This window comes from Chamaea fasciata, unplaced genomic scaffold (genome assembly GCF_029207755.1).
Source record: "Chamaea fasciata isolate MVZ Bird 193981 ecotype frontalis unplaced genomic scaffold, bChaFas1.0.hap1 SCAF_1, whole genome shotgun sequence".
NCBI classification, from domain to species: domain Eukaryota; kingdom Metazoa; phylum Chordata; class Aves; order Passeriformes; family Sylviidae; genus Chamaea; species Chamaea fasciata.
This window is the reverse complement of record NW_027094086.1, coordinates 148931370-148958679: the sequence shown is the minus strand read 5'-3', so window position 1 is coordinate 148958679 and position 27310 is coordinate 148931370. Positions and strand designations below refer to the sequence as shown.

At 46.5% G+C, this 27310-nt stretch overlaps 1 protein-coding gene across 5 annotated transcripts in view; it reads right to left on the bottom strand.

Moving 5' to 3' along the window:
- Window positions 1–27310, bottom strand: part of LOC136299634 (mitogen-activated protein kinase kinase kinase 3-like) — a 77588-nt gene that overhangs the window by 28567 nt on the left and 21711 nt on the right. For 4 of the 5 annotated variants that reach the window (XM_066201424.1, XM_066201444.1, XM_066201436.1 and 1 more), the window contains exons 2-5: window positions 27050–27129; window positions 14133–14242; window positions 4557–4600; window positions 3452–3551 (exon numbers count right to left, since the gene is read on the bottom strand). In XM_066201424.1, coding sequence (XP_066057521.1) covers window positions 3452–3551; window positions 4557–4600; window positions 14133–14242; window positions 27050–27053 — 258 coding nt within the window. In that variant the 5' untranslated portion in view covers window positions 27054–27129. The remainder of the gene's footprint in view (window positions 1–3451; window positions 3552–4556; window positions 4601–14132; window positions 14243–27049; window positions 27130–27310) is intronic. The other variant, XM_066201454.1, reaches the window with a different exon arrangement.

The following is a 27310-nucleotide window of genomic DNA, read 5'->3' as shown; positions in this document are numbered from 1 at the left end:
CTCATCCCTATGTGTGCCTGTCTGCTCAGAGCAGGGACCAGGCCCTGCTCCTTGGGGGCCAGCAATGGGACAGGAGGAACAGGCAGGAACTGATGGCCAGGAAGTTCCCCCTGCACTGGAGGCAGAATTTCTTCCCTGTGCAGTGACCAAGGTCTGAACAGGTTGTACAGAGGGTGTGGAGTCTCCCTTACTGAGGATATTCCAGAACCACCAGGATACCATGCTGTGCCATGTACTTCTCCCTCTTCATGACCCTACTTAAGAAGAGAGGTTGGGCCAGATGACCCACTGTGGTGCCTTCCAACCTAACCCACTCTGTGATCCTCTGATTTCCTCTCATCTTTCATTCATATTTGAATGAACAACCTGTATTCCCCACAAAGATGACAAAGATGGTACTGAGTACGTCTCCTAAATGCAATGATCAGCCTGCTCCCTTAAGCCGTAGAGGTGGAGAGGTTCCCTTGGGGCACTGCTTAACCCTCTCGAAGTTCACACAGGCTCTGCCTCAAGCAGACAAGGCTCCTCCTCTACACTCACCCAGAAAGAACTGAGAATGGCGGAGAGCTGCTCTCCCTTGTTTCACCACCAAGCAGAATCTGAACTCTAAGCTCAGCCCCACTGCTCACCCATCCCTTCACTGAGCTCCTCACAAATGTTCAGAGCAATCCCCCAGCTGCTGCTCTGAACAGAATGTTCTGTAGGACACTCCATCCCTCTCCAACATCACAACACGAACATGTTTGCATGCCACCTTCAGAGGAGCCAAAAACATCAGGGAGAAATTGCCCTCTTGTAAAAGGGACTGGAGCCAGTATTTAGCTTGGCTGTACCTATTACCCACACCTGGCAAGAAAATTCTCCTCCATTTGGCTTCCAGACTGTGGCACATATGGATATCAGGAACAGGTATCTGCTAGGCATGAAACTCAAAACAGACTCGTGGAGAACCATGGAAGTAATTGCCAGGGTGGATTTCCAGAAACTGGGTTTATCTGATCTACAGACTCAGTAGCTGTGATTAACAGCAAAGTTTACCTACACAGAAGCTGCATAAATAGATCTTATTAGATTTCTTTTTTTCTTGCATCCCTGAAGCCTGATGTTTTAGTGGGGGACCTGATGGTCTCTCTGCTGCAGGTTGAGAAAGTGAGGGCAAAGGCTGAGGTTTCACCAACTACAGCAGCACTGTCAGACCTCTGTAAGACACTGCAGAAAGCCAAAGAATTGCAGGAAACAGGGTTGGGGAAAAATCTGAGAGGTCAATTAGTTCATCTTCCTGCCCAATGCAGGACCAACTGGCATCAACAATTCTCGACAAATGTTTGTTAAATATGCTTTTATCTCCTCCCTCTCCCCCATAATGGTGCCTCTACCATTTCCCCAGGCTTCACCTCTCCCTCAGCTCCCAGAATGATGCTGAGGGGCAGCCTCGGAGGAGACAATGGGAGGTCAGAAGAGAAGTGGTGGCACATCGAGGTTCAGTGAACTTCTGCCCAAGGTCACATCACAAGTTGGTGTCTGTGCGGCCTCTGCCCAGGCCAGGCTTTGCTGTCCCACTCCTCAGAAAGATGAGCCCAGCCTAGAACTAACACAGACAAGCCCCATGGGGGACACCCATGGCCAGGCCCTGCTCTTATCTACACCAGCCCCAGCCTGCTGATTCCACGGTCCCACCAGGATGTGATTCATGTGTGCCCCCGCTCCACCCAGCTGGCATGCTCATCTCACTGATCCTGGCTTCAGGACACCTCCTCCACCAGGACAGGGACTGCCACTCGGTGACATTTTGCAGGGGCCTGCTGACCTCACTGTAAATTTGATCTACAAGGTGCCACCGCAAGAGAGATGTCTGATGGGAGCAAAGAATTACTGCACTTGGAGCATAAAGACAGGGTGAAACATTTAACTGCAATGAGTCTGTGGTCATGTTCCCTCTGAAACTTGCAGTCATGACACCCAAACCCCTGACCCCAGAGTCAGATGCTGGGGTGTCACCACGTGTACACATAGGCTACTGTCCCCAAAGATCCCTCTTGTCTGTTTACAGTGTTTCCATAGCAACAACCCTGAGTTACTACTTCTCAGACATCTTCCCAAAGTTGTGGGTTCTCATGAGATTGAACTTCTATGAGTAGGAAAACAAAGCACTGTAAGTCATCCCCAGCCCTAAGAAATCAGGAGTACCCAAAGGCCTGCTCATGGCCCTGGTATGTGCCGTGCACATGCCCAGGAAGACACTCTCTAACACGGGATAAAACGCATTATTTTAGCTTCTGTTTGCTGTTGTTGGAAAGAAATCATCTTCCAGTGGGAAGAAACCTGGAATGAAGTGACTCATTCCTGGAGAATTCAATGGCAGGCTTTTCCCGGGAGGGCTGTCAAAGAATGCCCAAGATTAGAAACCTGACTGCATTCAAAGCCAAAACCCAGTGGACACTTTGGTATCATGAGGTACCTATTGTAAAAGAATAGGAACTTTCTTTGTCGAGCAAATCTCTATTGAAACAGAAGGGAGAAAATAACAAATGGGGGGGGAAAAAAGAAGAAAGGTCTCTTCAGGACCTCTCTCCATTCATACTTTAATCAAAGGCTGCAGGTCATCTGCAATTAATACTTGAACAAGCCAGCTGCCAGGGCAGATCCAAAAGGATCTGTGTTTAAAAGCCCACCTCTTTGCCATTTGGCCCTCTCCTCCTTCCCAAAGCCAAACCCATCCTGAGAGTCCAGTGGCTCCAGATGCCTCACAAGAAAACTGAGCACACCAAAACAGATGCCAAGGATTTCCTCCTTCTGCTAACAGCCCTCAGCAGGACCCTCCCTTCACACACAGTGCTGAGCTGAAAGAGAAAGTGGTAAAAACACAGAGGCCTATGTGATGAACGATGGAGGAAGATCCTCAAGCCTTAAAACGCAAGGATTGCACAGGGAGGGTTTCTTGGCTGCTTTTATGTGGCCACAGGAGCTGCTGGAGGAACGTTCAGTGATGCACATTTCACTGCAGGCCCAGCCACAAGAATGTGCACGTCGTGCTGGGGGTTTGGGCGAGACAAAGTCAGTGCTAGCTAAAGGAACACTGTGTGAGCAGCACTGTCCCTCCTGCTCTGCACTTCACGCTCCTGCAACTGCCCCCAGCTGGGAAGCCCTCACATCCCCCACTGAGTGAGGGGGATCTTTTGTTCCAGGGAAAAGACAATGTTCCTGTCTAACAGGCCTGACTTGAAATAATTTTGACAAAGGAAAATCCTGGCTTGGAGTCTGAGAATCCATCTGAGATGTGTCCGGACAACAGCTCTTGGGCACTCGCTGGCTGGGAACCACAAAATAAGGTTATTTTTCTTCACATCCAAGTAGAACACAAAATCCGGGCCTTCAGAACAAACCACTGCTAAATACTGAAGTTGGCACCAGGCGCCCCAAAGCTGCCCCTGAGCAGGAAGGAGAAGAATACCTCATTGTTCACACAGACCAAGTCCATCGTCTGTCCAAAAGCATCTGTGACCTTCTGCACCACCTCCTTGAATTTGACTGGTCTTGGAAACTGGATAATCCTGTACACACAAACAAATACAACAACAGTCTTGGTTTAGTAGAAGCATACTGAAATTTGGGATTTGACTGACAGTACAGAAGAAAGGACTCTTATTCCATCACAGCGCATAAAGACTGCCCCTTGCTTTTACACTCACAGAAATGCTGCTCCTCTGCTGTGCCCATAAAGGGGACTTGAGTACCCTTTTGTGATATTCTTTTGCAAGAATATCACAAAAATCTTTGTGCAGCTCCTCCCTCTAACGTGAAGTACAAAAAAAGAAAGTCCAGCAGCCCTCCACTGGAGAAAACCCAGATCAGGCAATGGTCAGTGATTTATCATTTCTATTTTCAGCAAGAGGCTCTGAATAGGGAGGAGGGCTGGAAGTGGAGAGGATGCAGTTTGGCATCCTGTGACTCTCCTGTACCATCACACACAACACCTCTATAGGTATTTACAGCAGGTACAGTCTAACCCTAAAATAACACTACTTAAATTTTCTTTGGCTTTAACATGCACCTTGGACCATCAGCATGTGTCCTGCCCTGTCACAGTCACCAAGCAGAGGTGATTCCATGAAAATGTCAAGCAGGGAAGGGCGGACAGGTTTTAACTCCCAGCCCTATTTTTATGGGACCCATGCCCAAAATCTGGTTATCTTAAGTAAGTGTCATGGACTGCTAATCAAAGGACACATTTCTGTAGAGTTCCAGCTCCACTATGGTTCAGCAGGGCTCAAGAATTAACAAGAGAAAAGGATCCAAGTGTGCACCCAATGTCCCTGGTAAAAGAGGCATTTAATGACTTCCAGCTTGGAACCATTTTGCCTTCGTGCAAATCCCAGGAGCCTCTTGTGGCAAATGGGATGACAAAGCAGGGCTCTTGCATATAAAAAGTGCAGCTGATTTTAGGGGAATGAATCCTGCTGTGAGCTCAGCTGCAGCTGGCTGAAGTCAGCAGGACAGCGTTGAGTGGAAAAGGTGATTTGTCCCCATATTCATGAAGAACTGGACTAGGTACCTACCTTTTCTCTCCTTCATATTCAAACTTGATCCTGACACTTCGCTGCTGAAAGAAAAAACAGAGAATGATGAGGTCCCAAACTGCATCCTGGATTGACTCATAGATCCAAAGCTGACAGGAGTTCTCTGGGACACTCTTCTAACACTGCAAGGCATCTGGTTTATTTAGGCCAAGCCGCCTGGTGGACTCACAGCCTTTGGGGACACTCCACATGGCTGAGGAATGTGCTGTCAAAAAGTAAGTTCTTCTGTAAGCAAGAAGACACTTGCCTCTATAACTGTTAGTTTTAATAAAATGCATTCATATGGTGGAAAACGGTCCTGAACTCACTTGGGAGGGAGTAAGGCAGTATTATCAAAGAGGCCAACATGTTAAGTGTTTGATGCCTGTCCACCTTCATCACTTCCCATGGCTTCCCCCCAGTACTTTTCTGTTGGAAACATAAAAAACAAAGCTCAGAAGATGTTTACTAGAACACAGGAATATTTGGGGTGAAGAATTAAAAAGCAGAAGAGAGCATTCTCTAATGGAAGTGGAGACTGTCTAGGATTTTAAAGCCAACAGTGCCAGGATAGTTGAAGGGCTGGTTGCTATTTTGTTAGGACCTACAAAATGCAAAGTGTATCAGGCCCAATACACAGCAAATACCCACCCTGAACTGACCCACTGCTCACCTCAAAAGAAACCACAAAATTTGCCCAGAGAAGAGCCAGTGGAATCACAGGCACACAGCTATGCAGGGACCAGTAAAAACCACTTCACCCATCCTCTATTTGTGCATATTTAGCAGCAATCAAGACCACAAGGAGCCTTTTCATTCCTTCAGCTTCTCAGACCAAGTCTGAGCCAAGCATCCCTCTAGCATCCCTCAGATCATTCCAGGACTTTCCGATGGTCTCCAACGCAGATCAAAACCCTCTTTACTTCCCAGACCAGGTCTAGTCACCCCTCTTAACGAGCATGTTCCCCCCTACAGTGCCCAGCAGCCTCCTCAAACAGCCCTCTTCCCATGCAGAGAGAAGTGCTGGCCACCTCCCTCCGAGGTGTAACCCCAGGGAGGGCTCGGCCCCGCGCCGCCGGCGTCTCACAGGGATAACTCCCAACTGGGTGGGTGACAGCCCTTCCTGCGCACAGGACTTATCTCTGGGCCTGGGCTGCCAGCATGTGAAGGCACACTTTCCATCCTCTCAGAGGGAAAGCAGAGCTGCAGTGAAACAGCTTTGTTTCTAACGAGGAAAAAGAGCTGGACGGGCGCCCTCCGGGTTGTTTTTTAAACTGACAGCTCCTCGAGTTCTGCAAACATCCACTGAAATTCAGGAAGTCAAGGTTGGAGGCAGTTCTGTTGAAAAGCTTAAACAGATTCAGGGTAAACACGCTGGATCACCCGAAATGCATCCTTGTTATCTCTGCTCATGGCATTTTCTGTGTTTCCGGAAGGGTTGGGAAGTACCAGTGCTGGGACAGTCACTAAGTGGGGCACTCCAGCAGTGATAGAGGCCTGTGCTAAACAGGCACTGACGTCACCTCGGTGGCCGAAGCCAGTGCTCCAGACCCACAAAGTCTGGACAGTCTCCAGGTTCATTTCCAGAACCAGGCCCAGCTTGTAAAACTACCAGATTAATCCTAAACCAGGACAAAATTCAAAAGGAGAAGAGAAGATCATAATCAGCCTATTGCTGAAAGATCAAATCATTCTGGAGAGACAGGCAAATACAGGTGGGACTGCCACCTTGGATTATCTGTGCTGGAAAAGAAACAATATAGGCTCTTTTATGCCAATTTTTATTTGCACGTGCCTCTCTGAGCAGGCCTGGCTTGTTCATCCCTCCTAGATGCTGGCAATAAACCGACCAGTGTGGGCTCGCTGACTGTAACACTACAAAACCCTTCTCAAAAGAAAGAGAGGGAAAAAAAAAATCAGGACAAGGAACTTTTGAGGTTTCTCCTCACAAAAGAGCAGGACGTGGAAGGGGAAGAGCTCACGCAGCTCTGGCCTCGCTGCAGGAAACCTTTCAAAACACAGGTTTCACTTTCAGCACAGCCCCGAACACTGCACTGAGCTGGGACGTAGCACACGCTGCCTGGTTGTGCTGAGCAGCACAGATTTCACAGACAAACAAGTTTTGAAAAACAGCTTGTGGCTGGAAAATGTCAGAACACTCGTCTAAAGCTCCAGAGAGAGAAGAAAATGAAAAAAAATGAGCCACGACCCTGCTGCATCCTTTTCTTCTACATCAACAATAAGGCTGATGTGCCATGGCCCGACTCCAGCAGAAGGACGCCAGCTGCCCCACACTGCTCTGCTTCTGAGCAGAGCTACAAACACATTGGCTGCAACGGGGAAATGAAAACCCACTTCATTTCTTAATTAGATAACATTTTTCTTTAATATAAAACACACTAACATCTTGTCTCCCTCAAAGGAACCAAGACCTTTAGCTCACAAGCATTTGGAAGAGGGATAAATTCACATTTATCAGTCTGAGAAGTTGATTACAGTTTAATTTTTCAAGCTTCCCTTGGCTTGCTCATGTTTTTGACCCATAGCTCAAGCTGAATTCATCACTGCTATCAGCAACAAATACTTTTTTCCTTTTTTAAAGAAAAAAAAAAAAAAGAGTGGGCAGTGCCCGAAGTACTAGGAAATCTCAGGGGATGCAAAGCACTTCCTAAATGCTGGAGCAGGCTGTGATTTTTTACACCCATGGAAGTCTGGTTTGCAGCAACCGGTTTAAGATTACACAGGGAGCCTGGGGCACTGCCAAGTGCTGGAGCAGAACCTCACGTGAGTCTGCACCCAGCATCTCCAAGGAACAGTCGGGGGAATGCAGGAGCAGCACCTTCTCCATCAGGAACACAACACAGCATGCAAATGTTGAGGCGGAGAAGGTGTGGGAGGCTGCTGGGTCCTACTCACTTTCGCAATTTTGTGAGGAATGCGACCCCCCCCTTGCACAATCCAGGCTGTATCGTTCACTGTCCCTGCCATCAGGAGTCACATGAGGTCAAGGGCAGCCCTGTCCTCCTTCAGTGGGTGTAGGAGAACAAGTTGAGACATCCAAAGGCTTGTGTTAAATACAGTGCAGGAGAGGGGTAAGGACAGTCACAGGCACCAGCCTCAAACCCTGAGCTCTGGCAGAGCATTTAAACAATATTTTCACCAGCACTGTGAGAGCTCAGGCAGGTAAGGGAGCAAACAAGGGAAACCGAGGCACGAAGGCAGGAGGAGTTGTGGCTAAGGGTGTGAAGAGAAAGCCCAGCCTGGGGAGGAGAAGGCTCCATGGAGACCTTATTGCAACATTTCCATATATCAAAGGGGCTTTATAAGATGGAGAGAGACTTTTTACCAGGTCCTGTAGTGACTGCATGAGGGCAACAGTTTTCAACAGCAAGAGGCTAGATTGAGGTTGGATATAAGGAAGAAATTTTCTTCCATTGGGTTGATGAGACACTGGAACAGGTTGCCCAGAAAAGCTGTGGATGCCCCATCCCTGGAAGCGTTCAAGGCCGAGTCGGATTCAGCAACCTGGTCTAGTGACAGATGACCCTGCCTACAGCAGACAGTCTGGCCTTTAAGAGCCTTCCCAGCCCAAACCACCCTGTGATTCATTCTCTGAAGCAGAAGAGGGGTACAGAGGAGCACAGAATGTAGGTGCCTGGCCTGCTGGGCTGCATGCGCTGAGCAGCCTTCCCTCCCTGTGCGCGTTTCCGCGGGGCACGGAGGAGCCCACGGCCCGGCTGGCGCCTGCAGACCCTGCTGCGACACAAACAACACCAGCGACAGCCCTGACAGGAAATACCACAGCCATTCCCTTCGTTTCTACAATAATTTCTTCTCCAAAATACTTGTAACCGGCATTTCCTCCAGCCCTGCAAACAAATGGTATTTTACTCGCTCTTGCCATATTCCTCTGAAAGGAAAAAGCAAAGCCACTGCTGTGGCCACGAACCCATCACCATCTTTCCAGACTTTCCTTGAGGTATTTTTTGGCTCTTTCTTCAAAACTGCTGATTTCACAGAGAAAAGACTACAACTGCCAAGCTTCAGAGAGGGAATTCGGGGAGAAAAGGGACAACTGCTTTTGCTTCTTCACTGGGGACCATGTACCCCAGCAGGCTTGGCCAAGCTCAGCCCTCAGAGCTGGAGCAACAGCCCTGTGTGCTGGTTTAGATTAAGGAAAACGTTGGAAAAAAATGGAAAAAGTGTTTCCAAAGGAGGTGAATCATGATCTTATACAGAGATCCCTGAAGAGCTGACTGCTGTTTGTAATAAAAGCACACACAGCGAACAGGAAAACAAGCAGTTAGTCCTAAAATGGAAGTGGCTCTGGAGGAGCAGAAGATGCTGAGCAGACAGGGGGTTACTCAGATTGGGGTACAGGTCCAAGCTGAGCCCGTGGAGAAGGCTGTCTAATGGCTGGGGCAGGCAGGGAACCAGCAGAGGAGCCAGCCCTGCACCTCCATGTCTGCTTGTGTCACTGAAACAACTCAAACTGCTCCTCTGGAAAATCCCAGACTAGCACAAATTCAAAGACACCCCCCATCATGCCCTCTCCTCCTCCCAAACTCAGCTGCCATCAGAAACAGTGTTCTGTCCAGACCCCACTTCTGTGGCTTTCTTCAGATCTGCTCCTGTCAAATCCAACCAGAGGACAGCTTTGCCCATGCTGAGACATGACAAGGATGGAGCCTTTAGAGCATTTCTTCCACCCAAACCCACAGCTGCCTCACAAACCAACTGGGACAAAGCCTCTGACTTCAGCATTAACCCTTCTGCGGTCAAGAAAGGCAGGAAAAATCATCACAAGGGGCCCCTTTGGTGCTGCTCATTCCAGACTTGCTCATATCTACCCACAAGACCCTGGGCACTTAATTTGTCTCAGTTTCCCCCCCCTAATAGAGGGGCAATTGAATACACCCAACTTTTGCATGCCACAAGGGTAATCAGAGGGATTGTTTTCACTTCTCTCATTTTCTACTCGCTGGATTAGGAAACAATGAGAAAACCCCGCGGAGCATCAGATTCCTCCTCAACTCCTGGCTGTGGCTAAGAGGAATCAGCACGGCAGGGCCAGGCTGAGGGGACTCCTACACTCCCCCGAGGTGCAGGTTGTTTGCATCAGCCCTGTGCCTGCCCCTGCCCTCGGCAGCGGAACGTTCCTTACGCTCCAGACGGCTGGAGCGCGGCCCCAGCCCGCGAGAGGAGATGACTAACCCACGTCATTGGGAATGACCGGCACAGAACCCCCCACGCACGCCGGGTTATTCAGCGATCAGACAGAAAGGAGTTTGTCTGGCATTGCCCCCTTCTCATTTCGAGGGTGGGAAGCACAACAGATCCAAGTCCCTTCCGGATCCTTGCAGCTTTTTTTTTTTTTTTTCCCCTCTGAAAGCAAGTCCAGTACCTGAGCAGCTTAGAGGACAGTGGAAAGATGATGTCTAGAAGGTTCACTGTTACAGACATTACTGTTTCAGACAGCAGCAGAAATCACAGGCTTCAAAATGTTTATCTAAAACCACCCACATGGCAGGGAATAGCTTTTTTCCTGCTGGATCTCTCACTGGTATCACCCTCTTCACACCCAAGTCAGCTCCACGCGCAGACATGGGAAAGCCTCTTAAATCCTTGGGACTCCACTGCCTTTGCCATCTCCAGTCAAGGCTTTCCCAGTCAGCGATGCTCCCCCTTGGTCCCTAGTTTCTGCTCTCCAGGTGGGGAAATCCCTGCAGATCCCCTTGTAGAGAGCTCCATCTTCCCCCATCCACATCATATCCTCCAAATGTAAAACAGGTGATAAAGGCAAACTCCTTTTTTTTAGGCTGCTTGAAGACCCACAGAGAGCCCTACAAAATGAGCTGCATTTTACTGGAGTCATGAGCACGCCTTGTCTTCCATCCAGCTTGCCAAAGAGAAGAGTCCAGAGGTAATTTACTAAAAGAACAACTTTTAGGACAGTCTGACAGTTTGAAGTACATGGAGAAACATTCCCTACAAATATTTAATTGCCGTGGGAGAACCTGCCATCGTGATTAGGGTGGCAGAGGAACTGCTGGCTGTCACTGGCCATGACAGAGGCCCACTGACAAGCAGCTTCACACTGCCAAGTGCTATTTATAGAAGTGAATGGATGTGCCCACAAATAGGTACAAAATAAATGCTAATTTAATTGCTCTTTTCTCTCCCCATCCTTTTGTTCAGGATTTCCTAATTACTCGGGGTTTCCCTTCTTATTCCACTCATCTTTTTCCTTAATGAACTCAACGCAGATCTTCGTTCTCCTGTTCCCTCCTTCCCCTCTTCAGAGACATTTTATGAACAAACTCCCTTGTTCAGTCCAAGAGATAGCCTGAAAGGACTCCTTCCAGCCATGCCAGAGGATGCACAAGGAATAATGGAGTGATTAAAGGAGGAACAGACGAACACTAATAGTGCAGAAGCTGCATTAGGAATAATGACAGAATGATCCCTCTGTTCCCAAAGAATGGCTCTGCTCTAACTCACATGAGGAAGGAAAAGGGTGTCTGTGTCTGTCCCTATAATTCCCACGAGGCAGAAAGGCAGGAGAAGGTAGTGGCTGCCACACCTGACAAGGACTCAGGAGATTCCAGCTCAGCCATCACATCTGCTGCCAGCTGCCTGGGCAATTCAAGGGAGGAAAATCATCCACACTGTTCTGTTCTAATTTCCAGCTTGTTCTGCCACAAGGCATTGCACATCCAGAAATGCAGCCTTCGCCCTAAAATCATTTGTGAGGGAAGAAAACTAAGAAAAGAAAGATTTTTTATGAAATTTGCCAAAGGATGTTCATTTCTTAAGATGAACTGAAGCAAAGCTATCGATATTTTGGGAAAGAAATACTTTGGAGCACACACCACCACCACAGGCTGTTTTCTTGTGTGGCCCAGGCCTACCAGGAATACAATCTGGCAGGACTGAAATTTCAACTTGTGTCAAGAGAGCACTAAGGAAGCCCTCCAGGAGACAAGAATGAGATAGCACTTCAGTTGTGTTTCTCTGTGTACCAAAAAACTGCTGCAAGCCACAGAGAACTGGCTAGTTAGCCAACACATTCTTGTGAACTGTGTCTTTCAGTGGAAATTTGGAACACTGACTAAAGGATTCCCATGCCTCGGAAAAAACATTTTTCCACAGAAAAAGAAATATTATTTTATTAATCTACTAACTGAACTCCCAAACCCAAGTAGCTCAATGTGAGCAGGTTGCTGCAGGGCCTCATGAGAGGCACCAACAATAAGATGACCAAGAGGACATTTTATCACCAAAATGCCCCCGTGCCTCATTCCCCCTCCAAGAAGGGAAAATGTGCAGGGCATCCTTCAGCCCAACCAGCCAACCTAATCACAGGCAGGAAAAAAAAATAAACAATAGAAACAGAAAATCAAGTACCAAAGGAACAACAAATCACAAGCACGACAACAACATTTCCAATGCAATCTCTCTCCTACATCAATTTCTGTCCTAAAAAATAAAGAAAAGAAAACCCTAAAAGTGACCCAAACAAGCTGATTAAACTGAGCTACAAACACCAACCAAGTCCCCACTAATTCCACCTCCTTTGGCCACTCACCACCTCCCAAACTCGCCTCCCGCCGTGCCGCAAGCCAGACGCGTTCCAGCCAGTCCAATTTAGTGAGGCAACAATTCAACATCCTCCAACGCCCTTCTATCTCCTGGGGCCTGCTGGTCTGAACCCTCAGCTCCGGATGTGTGAGGAGAGCAGGATCCTGACCATCCACATCTCCTCCATCAGAGAGCTCTGGGCAACCCTGAGCATGCAGCTAGGGCTGCTCCACTTGTGGATATAAAGAAAAATCACGAAGGAGGAAGTGTTTTTCCAAGCACCAGTGCTCTAATAAGGAAAGTTTGATTCCTGCTATAACAAAATTAAACACAATTAACAGCCAACTATTCTAAATAGTTCTCTGATACTCTAAATATTCTATATTAAGAGGATATATACTCTATATAAATATCGTTCTCTAAATAGTCTCTGATACTTTGGTACCAGAGCATGGCATGCCTCCACTGGTGATTTATAACTGAAGATGCAGAGTGGATGGGCCACAGGTGTGAATTTGACTGCAAGATGCCAACTTTATGCAGATAAGAATTCAACCAATGAAAATGATCATCTTCCTTATTTTCAACAAATTATCTGGTCAACCGTGTATGTGCCGCACTAACAGCCCAGGTCTCAAAAAGGACAGCAGGGATTTTCCCCCATTGCACAAAACCAATATAAGAGGAGCCTGAACAGCTTTGCTACCCTGAAAGCAACTCGGCCTGGCTCCACAGGGCCACCACCCACCCCCGTGCACAAGATGCTGCCCTTGCAGCCACCCAAAGCTGCACTGGGTTCTCTGCTTCTCCTGCAGCTGCAGGGAGCCAGCCCCGAGTTTCTCTGGTCAGCTCTGTAAACATCTTGGACTTATTTCAGCATGAGCTGAACACAAACCCAGTGATTCAGCTTGGGCAGCTGCTCCCGCCAGGACACGCTTTGAAACGAGACGTGCGCACGTGTTTTCGTCTGCATGTGGCCGGGAAGCCCGGAGGGATTCGGGAAGGCATTTTTCCTCTCTGCACCCAGACTTCTTTGTTTGTAGCACAAGTGACATTAAAAAATGCATGACGACAGTAAATGACAATTTGTTTTCCTCCTCGCTAGGCATCCAGCAGTTGCAGAGTTGACTGCACGATCATTCTAAAGCACAGCACTAGAGGTGGAATTCCAAGTGGATTTGCTGCCATGCTTCTCTCAGCAGCTTCCCAGTTGTCCTCATCTTTTTCTCCCTTTTTTCCTTGCTATTTTGACAACTGGAATTCCTTCTTCACAACTTTCATGTTTGCATATTTGCTTCATACACAAACATTCTATTAAATCCACTTCAGCTATTGTATTGATGTCAGCAAATAATCTGACATTGCTCAAGGGACAATGTTCTTCGCTCACCAAAACAACTCTGAATGTGCAACAGGGCCAAAATGTTTGGGTTTAGGAGCATAAAGATAAACAGCAGTAATTCATAATTAAACACTTTATATAAGAATGACATTATTCCTCCCCAAAGAGCCTGGGTGTCTACAGCTCAGAATTGGCAGTCTGTCCTTCAAATATCTGAAGTAAAATGTGCACATAATAAATATTGTATTTCATTAACACTGTCAATAGAAAACAATTGACTTATCCAAGTCCTAAAGCTGCACAGTCTGAAACAAGTTCTGCTGCTTTCAGAGCTAACCAAGTTAGAATTGCCTTGAGCTGGGATTCAAGATTTAAACCCACTTTCAAGCTCAGTTGTTATAACTGTGAATAATTTGGGGCATTACTCTTCTATGCTCCTCTGTGATATAGGGATGCCTGTAACTTCCTTTCAAAAAGCTCTTCAAAAAGAGGTCATAAACCTCGTAATTTGGTAAAAGTATGATATTTCTGATGTGCTAAGGACTTGTTAACTTCAGTTCTGACATCTAAACTCTGCCAGCATGGCAAGCACCACACCCAGCTCGGTGGTCTGCTTGTGGAGTTTGGGGTGGACTGAAGAAGCAATGTCATACCTGTTTGTTGGAGTGGACACTGTTTTTATTCCTGTTGTTGTCCAGCAGCCCCCCACACTTGCCCAATGCTGCCAAATCCTTCATAATAGAGTTCAGAGCTTCTTCTTCATCTGCAAGAAAAGAAGAGACAACTGAAGTGTGGGAGACAACCCTGCCCTCGCATGTGCAGAGTGAAAATACAGCACTGCAAATATAAACTATCAACACAAATGGATCAAAAGACACAATGTCAAACCTTCCTATTAGCAGAGGCATTCCAAGACCCCACCACAGTCTCTCCCAGCCCAGTCTGTCTTGAAAACACAAGTTCCTTCATCACAGGTGAGACAGATAATGAGATCTCGTTGTCCCTACCTGAAAGGGCCTGCAAAAAAGCTGGAGAAGGACTCTTGATAAGGTCATGCAGTGATAGGACACACGAAAATGCCACTAAATTGAAAGAGGGCAGGTTTAGATTAGATATTAGGAAGAAATTTTCCTCTGTGAGGGTGGTGAGGCCTTGGCACAGCTGCCCAGAGAAGCTGTGGCTGCCCCATCCCTGGACGTGTCCAAGGCCAGGTTGGATGTGGCTTGGAGTAACCTGGGCTAGTGAAAGGTGTCCCTGTCTCTCCTCCCTCTTCACTAAAGGTGCTCAAGAGCCACAACTGACTTTCAAAACCAGAGCAAGTGAGAAGCCAGGGGAGAGGACAAGGAATCCATGAGAAAAGCGAGAAACTCAGCAATGCTGGGTAGAAGACACAGAGCCCTCATGGGGTTTCTGATTTCTGCAGTTACAGGAGAACGCTGAGGGACCATTGGATCTGAAACCAATCTCCTCCTTTTCAACACTTTGGCAGCTGTGGTTGTGGCCTCTTACAGCAGCTGTGAAGTGTTAAATGCAAAGTACCAACCACAAGATCTAAGAACCCTGTTCAAGACTTCAGGCAGGGCACACTCCACGCTTGTGATACAGTCAAGGCAAACGTTAGGCACATGCAGCTATTACTGTAAAAAACACAAATACAGCTACAAATCTTGTCTAAAAATGAGTGTCTCCAGGGACAGAACCACCCCTACACCAGGCCAGCCTGCAGATTCAACTCAAAGTCTACAAATATGTGAAAAATGACAAAAACCATATGAAATCACACAGGACTGGACCCAAAGATTAAGGATCTTTCCCCGGGGAGGTGTATGTCCTGGATCCTCGTGCTGAGATATAACACCATCTCCTCTTTTTCTGCTCCTCCTGCTGGGTTCTATGAGCATTGGAGCAGTGAAAAAAACCCAGATATGTGAGAAAAAGACTTCTCATGCAGGCTCTCCTCCCAGAATACGTTAAAAAAAAAATAAAGGGAAAAACTGGGGGAAAATGTTTAAAATCCAGTCTCACATTTCAGGGCTCAGAAATGAGCTCCAATGCCTACATCAAACTCTTAGGAAAAAGCCTACATTTTCCTGTAGGTAAAGTGCGTATACATATTTAATATATAAACATATATCTGTACATCAATATTAAAAATAAAACTGATAAAATAATGAAATTCATACCTAAGTACATTAAAACGCAACCCCTTTTGCCTTCCACATTTCCCTATTTACTAAAAGCACAGGTATGTTTTTTCCCAGAGGGGTGGCAGGGAGCACAGCCTGAAATGCTACAGGAAAAAACTCAAGAAAAAGATAATTTTCAGTTCAAGTTCAGGGAAGAAAAAAACAAAACGAAACAAAAAAACAACACATCAAAAACATCTCCAAAGTCCGCGTTTGGGGGGTTTTTCTTTTGTTTTTGTTGCTTTGTTTTGTTTTTTTTTAAGGACCTCTGGGACAAGCATAGTTTTCCACACAGATTTTGCAGTGGGAAAATACTCAACACACAAAAAAAAAAAAGGAAAAAAAAAAAAAAAAAAAAGAAAAAAAAAGGAAACAAGCTTTTTTCTTTCTGTGGAGGGGAAGGGAACAGGGGGAGGGATGAGCTAAAACAAACCCACAAAAACAAAACCCCCTTACACTGCCCTCCAGGAATTTTCCACCAAGGTTTTAATCTCTACAGTGCCCCTCACCCTTCTTTTTCTTTTTTTTTTTTTTCCAGCAACTGACAACAAAAGTTTCCTGAACTGCCTGACACAAAACAATCTGTAATGTCACGGGCCAACACGGCCAGCAGGCAGAGACAGAACCTGGTTTGGTAGCAAAACCACCCAATTCCCCACCTCCAAACCTCTCTTGGCCGTGCCTGGCAACACCTTCCAGGAGAGGAGCCTCTGGTGAACCCACCAGTGCCCTGGTTAATATCACACTGTCCTCCTCCTCGATCTACACATCAATCTTGCCAAAACTTTTGTAACAGACTTCTGAGTTCACCAAACACAGGTTTAAAAAGTCCTGGTGCTGCCAACCCAGTTCATGACAAGTCATATTTCTTCTTAGGAAGTCAGGCTAAAAATCTCTGCCAGAAGTGATTTTTTGTATCTCTCCAAACATAGCAAAGCAAGGAGAATTCACTCGCTTTCAGTAACTGCTTAAATTCAGCCAGTTTCCAGAAATACCCAACCATCAACTTAATGGGCCTAGAACAAGTGGTGTAAAACTGGGCTCCAGCTGTCTTGAATCAGGTACTGAAGGGAAAAAAAAAAAAAAGAAAGGAAAGAGAAGCTGTTTCTTGTATTTGACTGTCAAATCAGCATTTTCCTTTCTTTGTCTACTATTAAACTGATGCAAAAGAGCATTCTGAAAATCATGTCAGGATTTTTAATTACAAAACATGAGTGTCTATTGTAAAAAAAATAATAAAATCCACATCCATGACATCACTGCTACAAAATAAGACAAAACTTCTTCCTATACAAACAGGAAAGATTGTTTTCTGCTGCTGGAGGCTGAAAGACGACTTCAACACGAGCAAGAATACAATATTTCCTTAAACTTACATATTTCTATATGCTTCATTAACAGCTTATGCTTCAGCTGCATTTAACGGTGTGTTTCTACTCCAAGAGAACTGTGGATTTCAGGGAGGCAATGACCAAAACCTCAACTGTTGAAAACAAAACCCCCCCACACCAGGCTCTGAAGCAACTTCTGAGCAGCAGCACAGTTTGCATCATCGGTTGCAAAACCGACACTTCCCCGTCCTGTCCGGGACAGCTTTGCACAGGGACTGATCCTTTCCAGACTGAACCTCCTGCCCATCCTAATTACTGCTCTTGGGGTCTCCGAGCTGACTCCCAAGAAGGGTGGAGGACTTTGTTCCATGGAAATACGCAGCCAGCTCAGCCAGTGCAGTCAAAATTCAAACAAGCACTGAAGCTAACTGGATAATTAAATCCAAATGCCACTCCCAAGCCTTTCCAGCAAAAGGGGCGTCACAGGCTGCTCCTTCTCTGTTTGGCTTGGTTTGAGTCAGGAGAGGGTGAAGGATGGATGGCTCTCCCAGGGACAAAATGCCAGTTGTCAGGAATCCCGTGCCCAAGGGACAGGAAAAAATCCTGTTCCCCTGATCCAGCCCTGGCAGGACCTAAATATTCTTCATCCCTGTGAGAAGGCAGCATTGAGGCTGCACAGCAAACACCTCCCCAGGCTCTGCCATGGCTCAGAACAAAACAGCTGCGAGTTGCACAACACTGATGAAGTATCCTTGGAGCTCCGATGGACTTGGGAGACTCCTGGAAATCTTTGTGCAACGTGAGCAGGTTCCTGCTCCCCAACAAGCTCCTGGCCCAGCTCCACTCTGGCATCGTTTTGCACAAATTCACTTAAGGTACCGTGGGCTGACAGGATGAATTCTACAACAAATCCCACTTGATCTCCAACACAACATATAAACAGGATTATTTCTACCATGGAAGATCAGCACAGAGAAAAGCTGATTATAGAGACAGCAAAAATGAAACATAAAAATAAATTGTGTTACTACTGTCCCTCTGTCCCCAAAGCCTCTTCTTCCATCCTCAGCTTTCAGCTATTTCCCTTAGTAGGAAACTAATTTATTTCTTCTCTACTTGCCACCAACACACTAATTTTGTGCTTTTTACATCAGTTTCCTGTAACAAAGCTCGTTTGATCACACTGCCAGCCCATCCAACTAAGGATCACTTCAACCAAAAATAATAGATGTTTCAAAAGATATTAATTTCCCAGAGGTTTGGGGGTGGGGGGAGTGATCCATAGCCACACAGAAGAGAGGAACTCATAGGAGTAGAAATCCAAGAGCACTCCCAGGAAGCAAGGACCAGTGGAGCTCCAGTAGACAGGGTTTATATTTTTATTAAAATGCACTCATCCATTCCAACAGGATCCTGTATCAAAACCATAATGCCTCCTCCTCTCATCAGGTTTTCAGTTCTGCAAGATGTTGAGACTTGCAAGTCCCAAGCACTACCAGTATGAATCTGGGGCATTTGGCTAGTTGGCAAAATCAACCAGGGAGTGAAACCAAGAAGCCAGCAGCAGATGACACATCTCTGCCCTTCAGAGACACATTTCTGGGGCTGCTACTTGGCCTTGGCTCCAGCCTGCGTGAGGGAGAGAGGAACCTGGACTTTCAGAATTAGTGCAGCAAGTTCACTGCCCAAAGACAGGAAACAAAAAAACTAGAAAGGGAGAAATAGAAAGCCTGAAGGTCAACACGGACCACCCAAAACAATTCAAGAGTCAGGAGAGAAAGCAGATGAAGAAGGGACAAGGGAATAATTTAGCTGCGTTCAGATGGTCTAGACGCTGCTGTTATTGTTGGCTTCACTAATAGGTCATTGCTAAGAGGCAGCTCATGGTAGTTCCATGAAGCTGCTTCCATCAACACTGCAAAAAAAAAAGAAAAAAAAAAGAAAAAAAAAAAGAAAGAAAAGAAAAGAAAAAAAAAGAAAAAAAAAGTAGCAGCTGGATGAAGCCCACAGGAAAGCCTGCAGAAATAAAGCAGAGTCCTGTAAAACATTCTGATCTGGGCCTCTCACACACACACCAGGCAGAATCAGGGCTGGGAAGAGTTGGGGGGGGGAAAGTCCTGGGCGTTGCAGGAGGGAGGAATATCGTCCTGTGAGTCATTCCTGAGCAAAGGGGGAACATGCAGGGCCCTGCAAGCACTTGGATCCAGAGAAAAACCACAGGTGTGACCACTCGTGGTCACTGAAGATCCCACTGTGCTTTTCAGAGCCGTGGTGCTGAGGGTGCATTTGCCTGTGTAAACTCCAGCAGCACCCTCCACCTCTCCAGAAGGTGATGCAGCCACTGGGGATGTCCCCAGGCAGAGGGAAGAGCTCTGTGAAAGCTGAGAGGGGGATGAAGAGAGGATGGGGAGCCACACAGAAACACTGTCACCTTCAGTAAAAGCCCTTTCAATGGGCAAGACTTTGAATACACAGTGACAAAACAACTGAAATGTAATAAAACACAGAGAAAGTAAACACGGAGCCACATGATGATGACTCTGACAATGCTGAATTTGGTCTGAAGAGACATCAGCCTTTCATTTTCGCTGGGTTTTTTTGAAAATACACAATTTTTAGATTGACAGGTATACAGCATTTATCACTTACACCAAAGGGAACCTGAACTGAAAGACAGGATTCACTCCCCTGGCATCACTCAGTTCCTGCATTCCCTGTCCTGATGGAATTCCAGCCACACTGTCAGAAGGAGAGAGAGATGGGCTGGGTTTTGTGTCTCATTTGATGGACAGAAATCTGCGACAGACAAAAGCCTTACTCAAGACCACACGAGTCTGCAGCCAGAGCTAAACACATTAAAGGAGCTTAAATTCAGAGAGGACTTAACTTGATCTGGCCTTCCTGGCTGTACACAAAGGGCACAGCAATTCATTTAGCAGCCTCCACATCCCAAGCTTGACCTGGAATTACACAAAACATCCTCTTCAGGAAGCCTGAGCTGGAAGAGCTCGTGCACTTACTCCAGTAACCCCTGTTTGCAACAAACATCTCAATTCCAGTTTGAGAATATAGCTTGCTTTGTATTCTAGTCATTAGATCTTGACACCATACCACTGTACCTTAGAGACCCCTCTGTTAATAGACACTCCCCTTCTTCTCCAGGTACTCACAGACTGCGATTTCATCTCCTTTTAACCCTTCATTTAAGTAAATGGAAATACACAGCTTCTGCCACTGGAGTGATACTTCATGCATTTCTGCAGCTCATTCCAGTGCCTTTTTTTTTTTTTTTTTTATCAAGAGGAAAGATCAAAGCAGCACATAATGTTCAGTGGCCAAAGCACCTTTTATGTCTGTTTGCTGTGTGAGCAGGGGTAACAGCAAACCTGGCCCACGTGTTGCAGTGGAAGTCCACATCTATCAGACCAGCAGCCACCTGGGCTGCCCACTGCCCTCCCAGAAGGTCAGTGTCACACCAGGCCAGGCCTTTCCTGGTCCAGGGAACAGGACAACCCTCACCCATGTGAGGGCACGTGTCTAAGAACTTGCTTGTGAAGATAAACGCTGCCTTTTCTCCAGAGAGGGGGGAAAAGCTTGGAGACAAAAGAAAAACCGTGACCTGGGGTTTCTTCAGCACCTGCACACACCGTGAACAGGCAGGTACAGCCACCAGCATCCAGGCCATGCACAAGGCACCAGGGGCCAAGGTACCAAGCCAGCACAGACTTGATGATCTTTAGGGTCTTTTCTCAATGATTCTGATTCTTAACAGAAGGGATCAATTAGTAAAAAGACCATCACTGACTGTCCCAGGCAATACAAGGAAGGAGCCCAGTGAGCCAGAGGTTCAGGAGCCTGACTTGGACTGTGACAACAGCCCCCAAGCAAGCAAAGAAGGGACACAGACACCCTGACAGGCAGCTACAAATACTGTTGAGCAATTCACCCCCTTTGGAAGGGCTGTCTGTGAATGATCTGTGGCAAGCAGAGCGCTGCCTGCACCCACCTAGTGAGATCCAGACAGCCCTCCCCATAAACTCAACCCACATGCACAAAGCATTTTGCCACTGTCTGGAGCCGTGTCCAGAGTCTGATAAAGAGAAAAATTATCCAATTACCCTCCTCCAGAGCAGATTCCAGTGCAGCAGACACACCAGCTGAGCACGTTCCCTTTGCAAGTCAGCAAAGGCTCAGCAGCAGCTGGATCCTGCTGCCCTTCTCCCTCCTGCAACCCCACCCAAGGGACGCCAAGGTCACCCCTGTGCAGGACTCAAGGGCAGGGCACAGCCCAGCAGGTCGAGCAGAGCAATTAAACAGGAGGAAGTGAGGAAAGACCCTCCTAACATGCTGGACTTCTTGGCAGGAGTTTGCTCACTGATGTTTTGAGCTCAGGACACACAAACTCACGTAGAAAACCAGTGCTGTGATGTGCTGGGGGCTCCTGTAAGCACATTTCTTCTTTTCAGAGAATTATGATGCTAAAGGGTGCACCAGCAGGAGACTATTAGTGCTCCACATGACTAATCAATGCTCAACTCTCGCTCTCCATAAATTACATCGGTTTGGATTTTTAATTTCACTTCTATAGCACAATCAGTAATTGCTTTGTGAAAAGGAATATAACCAAACCCATCAGAGGTTTTTGACAGCTACAAATGCCCATCACAAGTGCCCAACAGAACATCTGTGGATTTATGGCACAGTTACACTATTCCACACACCCCTATCCTTGGGGGTAAAGCTGAGTTCCTGCCTCCTATTGCCCCTCTACCCCGTGCTGTCCCTCAGGTGATCCATACAGCTATGGGAAAAGTTGCACAGCTAAACTGGAGACTGTGTCTAGATCAAAAACAATCCTTCCTTTTATATCCCTCTGCAAAATGGTAGAGAAATCAGAGCTCAGGAATGGCCTTGGAGGGGAAGGCAAGAATCTGTTTTAAAAAAGCCAAACCAGTTATTTTTAAAATGACAGATGTCCCCAAAATACTCATGCACACAAACAAGCAAACATCCCCAATGCAATATGGGCATGCTAAGACTCCAATTAATCAATGAGAGCATTGAGAAAACAGCAAAAGAGACTAACCTGGCACATAAATTCACTTATTATGGCAGAACCCATTTGAGAGCCAGGGTGAGATCATGAAGAACTTGAACTGCCCTCTGAATTTCCCCAGGAAAAACCAAAAGCAAAGGCAAAGCTACTGGGACTGCACCTCAGTTTAGGAGAGGTGAGAGTGATGCCCTTGAAACCGTGAGCGATCAGCACCATGCAAACACCAAAACCAAAGCATTTGGGATAGCAAGTTTTATCACATGTAAAAGTTTTCAGTGGTTAGGCCACAAATCATACAAGAAATTTCTCCTGACGAGCTGCGAAGCGCCGTGGCACAATGCCCTCAACGGCACCACGTTCCCTCACCACCCCAGAGGCTTACCAGGGACTTTTGCAATGGAAAAGGACTTGGGATCCAAAAGGTGTTTGGTTTAGCTCAGCAGGGAGGGAAAGCAAGGTTAAGTCTGTGGCTCACCACAAGCCTCCACTCCCAAAATAGCCAGCCCTGACAGCGCCGCGCGCAGTAAAATTCCACGGGACCCGAGCCACTGGCAGAGCTTTCCCAGGCTCTGCACACACTGCTCTCCTCCACAGCCCCATCCCTGGGCACACTGGTCACCACAGACCCCCTGTATGTCCCCACACGCTTGGAGGGAGGCAAAGCCCAGCTAAGAAGCCAGTTTTGCCCCAGGTACACCCCGTGCGACATCCTGACAATCGTTCTCCCTCCTTCTCTCAGCTGCGCACCACCAGCAGCCACCTCACAGCCTTCACCACTTCTTGGCTAACGGGGCAAATGGCTGGGTTGAAATTGGGTGGCATTTGGTGGGGGGAAGATTTGCTGAAGAGGGCAGAGTTTGGGGAAACAGCTGCTGCCCCTCACATCCAGGCAGTGGCTGGGATGCTGGAACAGGAGACAGGATCTTTGAGCCCAACCACAAACCTAACACTGCTTGTGGCAAACCCCTTGTTTCTCATCTGCTTTTGTGAACTAGTCTAGGAGAGCAGCAAGCAGGGACTGGACCCTTAAAAAGCAAAACTAACCACATTTAAGAAAATTTTTGCATGCCTGTAGCTCTGCTACTCCTCACCACTTCAAAGGTACCAAGTTTCTCATCCCACAAGAAACTTTCACAACTTCTTTGCTAACTCTACCCTTTGCTCCACAAACACTAATTTTCCTCTAATGGATTAACATAATTGAATTAAACTTGGGCCAATTATTCCAGGAGTTTGCCTGCTAAGCTCAAGATTTGCTCCTTCTGAAAAAGGGTTTATGTGCCTGAAAGGCAGCCTGGTTTTTTCCACCTCTATCATTTGGTCTAATAAAAGATATTACCTCTCCCCACAACCTGTACATCTCTCTTGAGCACACTTGAAAGGAGAAAAATGTTTACCCAGCAAAGAAATGTAACTGGCAAGTTATTTCCCCTGACTGACTCTGATACCTTTGAAGGTTATTTGAGGGATCATAAAGAACTCGTTCTCCCTCCCAGCCCAGTGACTTCCAGTGCTCACAGCCTCAGCCCAGAGCCCATGAACTCCTAACTTGTTGCTGCAGCAACGGCTGCAACATCCCAGATGTGATCCAAGTCCAATCCCACATTCCCCAGGTGCCCAGAGCACCCTAAATTTGAGCCCAGGGTACCACAGGTGCAGTGCCAGGAAAGGGAGGAGACCATGGGCACCTTTTAACACCTCTCAAAAACAGTAAAACCTGAGCTCATAGAAAGTCTGATGTGTTTTATTATAATATAAAGTGCAGCAATTCAACAGGAATTAATTTTTCCCTAATAGCTCTCAGCATACAAAGAGATGGTTAAGAGCAATAAGGAAATGAAGAGCAAAAGCATTGCCTAGTGAGGAATGAGGAAAACACGGCATGGGAGGGCTGAGACATCCATGGCATAGGATCTGCTCTGCCCTCACCAGTTCTCTGTTTCAGCAGCCCTCCAAAAACCCAAGGAGCTGGGCTGAATGGACATGCCACGGCTGCTCAAAAAAGCCTTCAGCAAGCTGCTGTGCCTTCGGCCAGCCCAGCCCGCAATCACACACACTCTGCCGAGTCAATACTATCAACAATATCATTCTCCCATCTCCCACACCTCAGATGACCTTTCTGCTGAAGCAAAAGTCACACTCACTCCAGCAAAGTGCTAAAGACCTAAGCCTTTGAGTTGTATGGATGTACACTGAGCAGAATGGATCAGCCTTCCTGGAGCTTTTATCACCAGAAACATACATGCAGGCACACAGCATTTCAAAACCACAACCGAGGATACTTAAATCATTTTTAAGACAAAAAGAATAAAAGTTAAGCAACAAACAAGCCGGTGCTTTTTGTACCAACTTCCGCAGGTTTTTTAATATTATTTTTACTGTGATGCCATGTTTAAACACAGCAATTTTTAATACTTTTTGGGCAGGGTTTTTCCACTGTGTTGCACTGAAGATACAGACACCTTTAAAAGTGTGATAAGCACTCATATGATCAAATTACAAAGAGTCTTGGACTCCTGAGGAGAGGCTGCAGATGGAAATGGACTGCAGGATGAATAAAAAGACTCAGTGCCAAGGACTTAGGCTGGTCCCAAGCTGGCATATGCAGAGATCTTGCTCCAGCCTCAGGGTACCATGGCTGCACAGGGCTGGTCCAAGCACTGCCTGACACTGAGACACCAGAAGTCCCCACTTCCCGTCCTGTGGCCTCCATGCAGGGTCATGCAACTTCCCTAGAACATGTCTAGGAGTGAACAGTCCTGTGCTGAACTCTGAGACACTGAGCAGACTATAAATAGGATCCTGGAAAGAAAAAAAAAAAAGGTAGACCTGGAACAGGCTGTCAGAGATCACCTCATCCAACACATCTCCTCTGCGGTCTTTTCCAGAAGGAAATCAGTGATGTGACTGCAAATTCCCAGCACTTCCCTTGAAAATGCCCCCTCATCCCAATGCACGGAGTAAACAAACACATATGAAAGGAAGAGGAAGAGAAGTGAAACTAATAAACCCTCAAAATTTAGCCCGAATTCCTGTGCATCAGCAAAGTTACTGCAGCAGTGCTTTAACTGACAAGCACCACTTGGTGACACTGATGGAGACACAGAGCACTTCAACCATCTCACCCTGAGAGTGGAGCCACAGCCCAGGCTCAGGATCACAACACGAGCCCATCTGGATACATCCTGGCAGATCTAACCCCACACAGGTGTCGATGCTGTTGGTGATGAGCCCCAGCAATGACACCTTGGTGAGGGGACATGCACAGCACCTTCCACCCACACACAAGTGCAAGCAGATTTGCAAACCTGCACAAGACTCCTGTTGATTCAGCTCCCACTCCCAAAAACCAGCCACAGTGCCTCTCTTCACTACAGAATTCCCACAGTTAATGCTGCCTTGGTGCACTTATATTACATTTGCAGCTGGCAGGCTGAAGGCACCTTGAGCAGGTTCTACCAACCACCCTCTGTACAAGAAATCACCAAATTTACAATCTCCTGAGAACTGGAGCCAGCAACTCCTTCTCTGCTCAGGGCAAGTCTGAAGTTGCCTTCTTAAAGTAACCCACCTTGCCTTGACAAAGCAGTGGCTTTTGCCTTCAAAGTGAAAATGTTTCTAAAAAATTTTGGGGTTAGTCACCAGGGGTTTTAAACTGAAATTTGTCATTCTTTATATTGAAAAAGCAGATCTGGACTTTCTCTTCCCTTCCTTTTTTTTTTTTTTTAAACCTAGCTTTAATTTAGTTTTCTTCCCACAAAATTTCTCTTCTAGGTAACGGAGAAAGAGTGAAAACAACACAAAGTCAGGATAGGGTAAATACCACTCTGCTCCTTTCTCCATAAGGGAGAATAAACACTTAAGGTGTGGCAATGGCTTCACACTTTTCATTTTCTAAACTCAAACCACTACCAAACTCTGAATCACATTTCTACAAGGCTTTTAATGAGGATAAAAGTGACAGGACAATGGGGGATGGTTTCAAACTGAACATTTACATTAGATATTAGGAAGCAATTCTTCCCTGTGAAAATGGTGAGACCCTGGCACAAGCACCCAGGGAAGGTGTGGCTGCCCCTGGATCCCTGGAAGTGTCCAAGGCCAGGCTAGATGGGGCTTGGAGCAACCTGGGATAGTGGAAGGTGTCTCATTCCAGGGGGTTGGAATGAGATGAAATTTCAAGTCCCTTCCAGCCCAAACCATTTTGTGATTGTGTGATTCTACACATCTGAAAGAACAAACCCTAAATTTACTGGTATTCCCACACATAACTCCTCTTTTTTTTTTCTTCCTTTTTTTTTTCTTTTCTTCTTCTTCTTTAAAACATCATTTCAGCCATCTCTGAAAAGTTTTGTGTGAACTTGTGTAAATGCTGCAAATGTGCAAGTGAAGTGCTCAGCTTCAACCAGGACTCCTCCAAAATCTTTTCTCCTTTCCTGGATCACCAGGTCAGGAAGCCATTTAAGCACTTCCAAGTGGTCCCAATTCCTGAAATAATTAATTTTCCTTAGGAGAAAGTTCTTATCTATAGAGATAATATCAAAATCATTATGTACCTCCAGAATTATAAATAATTCCCACTTTAAAATAGTTTCCCTCAGCACCACAGAGCATCTGATACACAACTATTCCAGCCGAAGAGGGAGAAAGTGGAAGTAATCTAGGTCACCAATTAGAAAAGCAATATATTCAAGCTTTGTTTGAAACAGAAAATTCTTTGGGAGAAGACCTGCAGGGAATGAAGATGCTCTGCAGAGAAACACAAGGCACACTTGGGAAGAGAATCCACCTAAAACATGACCCACCAAAATCACACTCAGAATAAGAAGAAAATTTGTCCAATTTTGGCACCACTAAAATGCTAAACATAAATTAGAAAGCAATGTAAAGAGCATCTTAGCAATGTCCCCCAGTCTGTTACCATGCTTGGTAGTCCCAACCAAAATTAACAGGCTGCAGGAAATTAATTGCTCCAGAGGAACCAATCCATTTCTTACCCATCTTTCCATCTACATCAGGCCTCCATTCCACCAGTCCCAGACTCTCGTGCCTTATTCTCCTCTCTCAAACATCCACCCTGTAACAAACACAGAGGTTACAGATTAATTTTGACATAACAAGGTCAGGGACCACTTTTCCCAAAGCCTCTCCCCACCATCACCTGGGAAGGAGAAAAGAGGAGAACCTTTAGTAAGGAATGGAGAGCAGGAGTCTGCCCTCCTCTGCACACACCAAAGGTAACACACCACAAACCTGGG